At 45.3% G+C, this 9214-nt stretch overlaps 1 protein-coding gene across 1 annotated transcript; it reads right to left on the bottom strand.

Annotated features, from left to right (window-relative positions):
• Positions 1–2: 2 nt before the first annotated feature.
• Positions 3–9214, bottom strand: DIPK1C (divergent protein kinase domain 1C). The gene is made up of 4 exons (XM_015855219.1): positions 8950–9214; positions 4580–5257; positions 1112–1276; positions 3–398 (listed from the first exon to the last, which is right to left on the bottom strand). The coding sequence occupies exons 1-4, from the start codon at positions 9130–9132 to the stop codon at positions 183–185; spliced, it is 1242 nt and encodes a 413-aa protein (XP_015710705.1). The 5' UTR covers positions 9133–9214; the 3' UTR covers positions 3–182.

Raw genomic sequence — 9214 nt, 5'->3', positions numbered from 1 at the left:
GGTAATGTAAAACAATTTTGTATTTCAAGAGATATTAACAGGACATGCTGCACCTGCAGTCATGAATTTCATTTGCATAGCTGGAAAAATATGTGCTATGAATGTAATACGGTGGGTAGAAGGCATGGAGGGCAGACAGAAAGCAGTGGTTGTGATGTGGCCTTTGCAGTTCTGCCTTCTGTCTACTCTGCCCTTTGCAGTTCTTGTTGGCTGACCCGAAGCAGGTGGTTTAATTCAATAAGAGATTTCAGAGTTCTCTGGTGCATGGTAGCATCCACATGTCCCAGCTCTGCACACTCCTGCACAGCTTTCTGCAACTGCGGCTGCAGAGGGAAGGAAACTAATGATCCTCTGAGGCTTGGAGAAAACCAGCGGCGGAATATTTTGTCACAAATGACCTGAGGAAAGAAAAAAAGAGCAGATTGCTGCCTTGCAGGAGCTGTAACTAAAGCCCTGTTGCTTCCCTGGGACTGTAGCCAAATGTCTCTACTCTTGTATCAGCGGAACCCATAATGCCTCCAGCCATTCAAAGAGGAAGATAAAGAAAAGGAACTTGTACAGAGACTGTTCTCTCTACAGAGGCATCCCCTTGTGCATAAGAAATGGTGAGGGTAGGGAGGGGAGAAACAGGCAAAGCACAGCCAAGCTGTGCTCGCCCAGCCTCTGTGCGGAATTAGTACATTGCAACAGAACAAGTTGAGTGAATTATAAGACAGCTCATACTAGGGCCACAATCCCTATGAACCCCACTCTCCACTTCATCTGCATACTCCATTTGTAAAGCAGAGAGTCACAGCCACAACCTTCTGTTGCTTACAAGTAGCCTGGACTTCACTGTTAGTGGAGGAGGTAATGACAAATTTGCCGCTTGTCCTACTTCCTATCCAAGGAACTGGGCAAACAGCATCTGCAGGAGCTATGTGAATAGACAGCAAATAAATGGTTGGCTTGCATGCCCCAGGATGTGAGTTCTGAACGGGACTGGCACTTAAGTGGTCATGTTTATAAATGTGTCTACATGCACTGCACAGTGTTCTACTACATGCCATGCATTTTATAGTCGACATGATTTTAAAAGAAATGAAAGCATAAAGCAGCTGTGCCTACTCACTTGCAAGTTGTTATTGGCTCTCTGTGCTCCACATCTTCTGATTTTCAGATTGCATTTTGAAAAGCAATCAAAAAAATTACAATCTTCATCTCCTGTGCAGTTCTGCTCAAGGATGTCCCTCATTTTGGGTTCGAAAAAAGCCATATCCACATCGATGGCCACCACCTGTGGATCAAAACAACCCATCAAAACAGGCAGAGCACAGGCTGTGGATAGGGCCGACCAAGCATTCTTTTGCTGCTTTCTCTGGGAAATGCAGTGCAGAGAGCACAGCAGAGAACTGGGATCTCAATGAAAGAGCTTTCTTTCGCTTAACTGAGCAGCAGTAGTCTTATGAATACCACATTTTAAACAAAAACAGCCAACATTCAAGACAGCAGGAAAGAGAAAATTATCTGTGGACAGTATGCGTCCCTGGGGTCAGCTGGATTGATTTGCCTTAAACCAGAACTATCCGACTTGAAGACTGATTTACTTGTTTTGCAGTCTATGCAGATGGCAGCTCAACCTTTTAATTATACTATGTCACAAGTCTACCCACAGGCCAGATGGTATCATTTTGCAGTTTGCCTTTCCACACTAAGCCCATGACTTTACCACTGTGGAGAGGAGCACTGTGATGCACAGAAGTACCCACAAGTGGCATGGCTCTTCCAGGCCTGCCATTGCATTTAGTGGGTTTGTACCTCTTCAGCTGTAGTAACATACCTGCAGTTGCTTAAAGCTGGGGAAGTTGGGACTGTGTGTTACAGTTTTAGTCGTTTACTGTGCTACTGCCTGGGATAGATTTGAAATCATTCCGGGACCGAATGGCTGGAGTCTCAATTTCTATCAGTGTCACTCCATTCATGAATGCTTCACTAAGAAACCTCAGAAATCAGCAAGGGAAGGAGGGAAGACAGTAAGGTGATGGTGGCTGCCTGAATGTAGACTGACTGTGGGTGAACACAGTGAAAACAGTCACCCTATAGTGCGATGAACGCAGCCATCAGCACAACTTCAAAGTCACACTTAGCACTCAGAACCTTCACTCAGAGAGCCTTGTAGGGGCTGAAATATTTTGCAGGTAGGGAAACATCTGGGACTTGGGCAAAGTAGAGTTACATGGGCACCAAGGATAGTCTCATTTTTAAGATTCAGCCCCTTAAATAACATGTGATGCTGCACTGTGGTTGGATCACCAGCTGGATCATCTCCAGGAGCTAAAAATGTCTGGTCTGGTAGAGGGCTAAGCAAACCTTCCACAGGCAAAAGAGCAAGGTCTGATCTTCATGTTATGCTTTTTATTTTATTTTTATCCTTTTTCTTTCCCCAGGGAAAATCATAAGGAGATGAGGCATAGCTCAGAAACTCAAGTGTTTTTAAGTTTCTTGGAGAGCCTGATAGTCGTGATGTAGCCTAGGGAGATTCACAGGTTTCAACAGGCTGGTTGTTTTGTTGTTTTTTTTTTTTCTTCCTTAAGCTTTCTGCAGTTTTGATGTTCACTTCTTTGGAGGTTCTTGTATCTGGCCAAGATGCATTTGGTGCAAGAACAGAGCAAAGAGACACCAAAAGTTGTGCAGAATTTCCCCAGTCCTTTGGTCATTGCACAAGCTTCCTTGTGGCCCTCTGCCAACACTGTGCATCTCTGACCATCTCATCATTTGTTCTGCTAGGAAAAAGAGCCCTCAGGATGACTTACCAAGGCAGAGGTTTCTACCCTCCTGTACTGCAGGAGCAGCATGAGAAGGCTGGAATGAGGGCTGGAGAGCTATCCCCAACATTTGATACTAATTCTCAAAACTATTGCATGCCAGGCATCTCTTTGAGCATTAGCAGTCTCATTACTGAGATAAGTAATAATGGTACTATTATGCAGTTGTATTTTTATCCTGTACAGAGTACAAAAGCAAGCAAATAAAAACATTTCCTCAAACAGACAGGAAGGACTAAAGAAAAGCTGCCTTTTTTTTTTATGACCCAATTCTGGCAATTGACAACACAGCCCAGAATTTCTGCTTCTCACTCTCCTCCCACAGTCACCCAGCAGAAGCTATCTCTGTTTTCATTCTCAGCTTTCTGGCTGTATGTATCTCCTGCCTCAGCCAAGCGGAGTGACAGGAGGTGATACCATCACATAACGGGCTGTAAAGTGCCACTGGGAGAACCGTGTGTGAGCAACAACTTACTTTTTTGTTTTTGTTGCTGTTGTAGTTAATTCTCCTAGAAAATGCTACCTGAGAATGGTTTACTGTGCCAGAAGATGACTACTGTCTCTTCTGGCCCTCAGAGCTCATGGGAGAATCCTGGAGAACCAAGGAGGACTTATAACAGAAGTCACATCAAATATTCTCTCTCTTCTTCTAAATGAAATCTCATTTTCTCTAAGTAGATAGCAAAACAGATGTTCTAGTGTGTGCTCATGTGCAGCTACAGCCTGCATAGCTGTAAAAGATGGGTAAAGCCTGCCTTGAAGAACCTCTGTCTAAGTATTGGCATGCTTTTCTCAGTTTCTTGCCATAGCTTCCCACCCGTTCCCTGTTCAGCTGCTGCAGTGCACCTGAATAAACAATGTAACTGAAGGGAAGGTGAAGGGGAATCATTCTAATTGCTCTTAATGACTATAAGTTTAGGTTATGTTTCTCGAGTGCTCTAAGGACTTGAGTGTTTGTGAGTTCTGATAACAGCATATAAGTTCCTGAAAACTCTTTACATTCACTCAAAGTGCAGGAACTCCATTAACGTCACTGCAAATCGCAAGTCTGATTCAAACACTACACAGGGACTCCAGTCCATACACAAAATTCCCGCTGAAATGGGCAGAATTCCTGTCTGCAGGATGAATGTAAGATATTTTCAGCAAAGCGGTGCTGTGCAATATTCACCACTTAGAAAAAAAATCTTTCAGCTATTCACTTGAGTTACAGTCTTATAATGAAAAATCAAACAGTAACAGTACCATGGAGTTTCATGTCACCATCCTGGAATCATTTCCATATTGAAGAAGCTGAAGACTAAAGCAGAAATATGTGTATGTTTGTATACAGGGAGTTCCCCTTGTGTCAGACCAGAAGATTCAGCCTTAGCGTTCCTTTCAGCATCGCTACCAGAAATAATTGCCACGACTCAAGTTACGGCTTCATTAAAAGTTCCTGAGATCTCCTTGCCTTCAGGAGGCATCCGTCATCACATCCAAAGGATACGACCCTGTCAGTGTCAATACATTTGAGCAGGTGAAACAATGAGAACAGAATAAATAGTCCTGAAAACAAGCAGCAGGATCTAGTGCTCCGAAGTGGCTGCATGTGTTACTAGGAGGAAAAGCAGCAAAGAAGCTCCTAAATATATGTCGCTTCTAAATATATGTTTGTTTTGCAAAAACTTGGTGGGAAACTGTGTGAGGAGGAACTGTCAATTTTTAACCCTGCAACTTTCAGATTAGAATTTAACCTCGGTTATCCACAACTCAACCCCAAAGCCCCAGCTTACCGTAAGATCATGCCTGATAGCAAAGTTTTCTGGCTTGATGTCACACAGGTGAAGGCGATGAGAGAAATCATTATCAAAATGTTGTACCATGTCCAGAAAGCTGAGTGCAATGTCAATGATGGCTCTCACTCTGCTTCTGCGGCCAGCGAGGGAGGGACCTACTATGTTTTCCAAGGGAAAAAGAGTTTTGTGCCAGGCATGTCCAGCTGTAAGATACTCCACGGCATAGAAATGTCCACAAGAGCCAATAATTCGTAGCACATGTTTGCTGAAGTCCTGCAGCAAACTAAAGAAAATGTATTCCTCCTGCTGGAGCAAGGACCACATGCTGGCCACCTGCGCTTTCCAATGAGGTCCCTTCCTCCTTGTCCACAGGGGCCCCGTGCTATTGTTAGATAGTTCCAGCCCCAGAACATTTTTGACCTCCAAGGCTATCATCAGCAGAATCTCTGTTTCAGGAATGTCCTGTGTTTCCGCCTCATCCAGCATACTGAGATGCTGGTAGCTGGAGAAGATTTCCTTTTTGGATTTCAGGATGATGGGCTGGCCTCTCCAGTCAGCCTGGATGACCTTCTTACCTCTGTCATAGTAAAGGCAGTGTTTGTACACCAGCTTCTGCGCCACACAGAGGTCTTCACAGAGGTCACCGGTCAAGGCTCCACTGCTGTAGTCAAGGCACTGGAGTGAGAGAGAAGAACGTTCATGTTCACATTCCAATGGACCACTTAGGAGAACATGAGAAAATCAGTGAAGGTTCTAAGGCTCTAAGCTCAAGAGGGCTGTGGCAGTTGTGAAGCACACACCTTCTACAGCTCTTGGGTGATTCAGTGGCTTTTTGGAAGTCTCTAGAGACTTCCCTTACAATGGGGAGTCTTGCGTCAAAACAGCAATTTGGGGAATGGTAAAAGGAAAGGCTTTTTTTTTTTTTTCTTTCTTCAGATTACTTCTTAAGTTTTCACCACATGGGAGTTCAGCGTGACAAACTTCCAACACATTTAGGTGTGCTGCATGACTTGCCCAGTTTTCATATGTACCTATCACTGTCCCTGTGACATTTTTATATGAACTGCATAGATATGTTGTTAAAGACTTAGAGGAAAGCAGCCCATTGTAGCCTGGGAACTGCTGTTTGATAGTTAAGTGGTCACCGCAAACTTATAAAAGAACTGCAAGGTTTCCCTCACCAATCCTTCCCTAAACTCATAATTGTTTCCATGCCGTCACTTCCAAAAGTGTAGGCTGTTCCTATATTCCTGTGGGCATTCAGAGACGCAGCTGCAGGGACTACTTTGGGCGCAGCAGTAGAGGGAGTGATCAGCGGTCTCTGGTGGAAGGGGAATGGACTGTGGTGGTGAAGAAAGCCAAACAGCTGGGAGGTGGCTTGACAGCGTCAGCTTTCTTCATTCTGGCGTTTAAATTTCCACTGAACCAAGCTGGCAGCTCCCGCTGCACGCAGAGTGCTTGCACGGGCTGCTTGACCCCCGCCTCATTTGTAACTTGCCTTTACATAAACAGGAAACATGAGCATAAAATTTAAGCAATGTATTTTCTCAGAGTAGCCTCCGAGATGTTACACCAGGGGAATGCATTCTGATGCCAGGCAACAGACTATGTTAAAAATCACACTGGAGAGTGGGTGCAGGATTATGTCCAGAATCCAGGAATGATGCAGGAAATGGTGCTAAATTGGTTAACACAGCTTGCTGGATACAGGCACAGAGTATACACTGCAATGTTCTCGCAGCCCAAAGGAGAACATCCAGTGCCAGCAAGGGCAGCCCTGGAAGTGAACTCCTTCAGTCCAGGGCAATGTACCTCTGTGAAATGACACATTGGCATCCACAGGATGGTCTCCCTGGCAGACTCCCTGGGCTGTCAGAGCACGCAGATCAATGATCTTGTTTGGGAAAATCTGCTCCCAAAAAGTTTGTTTTCCCTCTTTAAGTAGGAAATACCTTTTGTTTTGGAGCTTAAACATAATTACATTTAAAATCATTGCTCTTCTGTTGAGAAAACTATAACCTAATTCTTGTTATGCCAGAACTGAGAATAGAGGGCTTAGTCCTGTAATTGGTTACACGTGAGTGAACCCTTGCCCTGTGGATGTTTTTAGAGTGCCATGTTAACTCCTGGGGGGCCAAATGCACGTACATCTCACATCTAATAGAACACAAGCCCAGGAGACCTGCAGTCAGATGTGAACACGCAGCTTGTTTCTTTGTGTTGCCATCATATCATACGTAACACCAATAATAAGAAAAAGCAGTTTGGAAAAATAGTCTCACGTTTCCCAGACTGAGGAGCTGAGTCATTTTTGAACACGGCTGCAGTTCAGGACTTGCCTGCTGTTCCATTTGAACCAGTATCTGACAAACAGTCCGAGTCTTCTTACACTGAAACTGTGCAATGTTTGCAAAGAGAAATTAGCCAAGGCGTTCCTACTCTTATAATGTTTAAGCAGAGATGAGCCTTCAAGTATCATCCATGACCTCTATGGGTCATCAATACAAGCAAGAACTTCAAAAAGGCCTCTTCAAATAATGAAAAGCAACTGCCTTTCCCTACTTCTCACTTTAGGACACACTTGGAGCTCCTATCTCCCTTTTTGACACGTTCTGCACTGATAGCTCATATTGAAGCAAATGACTTTTCCAAAGTCATGCAGTTTTATAGGGAAGTCATTGCTCGGAGATATGATTTAGCACAGGGTTGTTAGAGTCAGGGCACTATGGTTAGGCTGTGGTTGGACTTGATGATCTTTGAGGTCTTTTCCAACCTGGGTAATTCTATGATTCTATGATTCTTCCATCCTGATGGCATCACTCCCCAGCATATTAGCTTATATTAAAGTCATTTTTGTGGACTGAAAACTTTCAGACAAGTGATTCAGATTACCCTGCAGCAAAAAGATGGCCTCCGTTATTTACCAGCTCAGGAACCTTTTCACCAACTGCAACTTTCACCATACAGGATTTTACTTCCTCACAATGACCACTGATGAAAAGGAGAAGTAGAGTCCAAACAGATCTAGGGATGGTCCAACACACTGACATCTCCATCCTAATGGCCGCACGTGGAGATCTGTTGAGATAGTTTAAATCTTCCTAATGGGCGCCCTTTGAATGCCACTAAGTACCAGACTTTTAAAGCCCAAATATGGAAGTGATACTAAGCAAAAAGCCATATAGAAAAACAGCTTTACAACACAAGAATGCAAATAGAAGCAGGGCTTGGACTCTGTCATCTGTTTCTGTTTAATTTGGCTGCATAATTTTTTATAACCTCAGTACACCAAGATAAGCTAAAAAAAGCTGGGGTTAACTTCATGTAAAAGTTTAAATTAACATAAACCTTACCTAGAGTTTACATTCATTTACATAATTTACTGTACCGCCATCACTTGGTGTATATATGAGGCTTGAGTCCTGTCTTCTCATCATGTACTTCTGCACAAATGCAGTACTCATCTTCACTTGTTTCAAATAGCTCACATTCTCATCTCCTACTGAAAACAGTACAGATGAACGTAGTTTCCCTTGGAATTCAGTTTTACTACAGCTACCAGATCATTTTGCCAACCAAGTGCACTCCAAACAGCTGTGGGACTCACACAGTGATGGGAGGTGTATGAAGACCCATCTCTGGTCTGACGATGAAGCTGAGCTCATTTTCTAACCATTAATTAATAAGGATAATCCCTTTCTAATGCCACTTAGGAAGACAGTGGGTTGCACACCTTGAGAACGCAGATGAGCACAGCATTCCCAGCCACTGTTCCTCCTCTATTATACAGACAGACGTTAGGGCATTTTATGAGCCATTCTTGCTTGCTTGCTGCAGTCTATTTCATTTCTATTAGCAATCTTCCTTTCCCTTTCCCCTTCCCATTCCCTTCTTCCCATTCCTCTTCCCTTTTGCCTTCCCATTCCCTTCTTCCATTCCTCCTTCTCTTTCCTTTCCCTTTCTATTCCCTTTCCCTTTAACCAACAACACTACAAATACCCTAATTAAGAAACAATCCCAAAGCCTTAACCCATGCTGCTCCTCTTTTCCAAGTGCTTCCCACACAACCTTAAAATCTGCTCTATTTTCTTTCTTTTCAGGTCTCTCGGTGCTAACGAATATTCAGAAATATCCTTCTGTGAATCCCCGAAGCGCCGCGTCTGATATGTGCCAGACGTGAGGCAGACAGTGCGAGCTGCTCGCTGTCCCCAAACAGCCGCTTTCCCTGCGAGCACCTTCCAAACCGAAGCACTCCGGAGCGGGCTGCCCGCTCCCGAGCGGCCCCGGCAGCGCCCCGCTCTCGGTGATGCTATGGAGCCTCCCGTCCGCAGCTGCCGACGGCGCAGCCCCCGTCGGGGCGCACGTACCAGCCTGGCCAGGATGCGGCGTCCGTCCTCGTCCGTGCAGCGCTCGGAGAAGACGCTCCCGTGGAGGAGAAAGAGCAGAGCGCTCAGCACCACCCAGCCGGCGGCCCAGGCGAGGAGGAACGCGAGGGTGCACCGGCGCCAGCCTGAGAGCCGCAGCCTCCTCCAGCCCGGGATGCCCCTCATCGCCGCGGCCGGCCCGGGCCGCTCCAGCCCCGAGCTCGCCCTCTCCCCGCTCCGTGCCGGCGTCCATCGCCCGGCGCCCCCC

This window comes from Coturnix japonica, chromosome 2, assembly GCF_001577835.2.
Source record: "Coturnix japonica isolate 7356 chromosome 2, Coturnix japonica 2.1, whole genome shotgun sequence".
Classification (NCBI taxonomy): domain Eukaryota; kingdom Metazoa; phylum Chordata; class Aves; order Galliformes; family Phasianidae; genus Coturnix; species Coturnix japonica.
The sequence above is the reverse complement of the archived record's forward strand: the minus strand, read 5'-3'. Positions and strand labels throughout refer to the sequence as shown.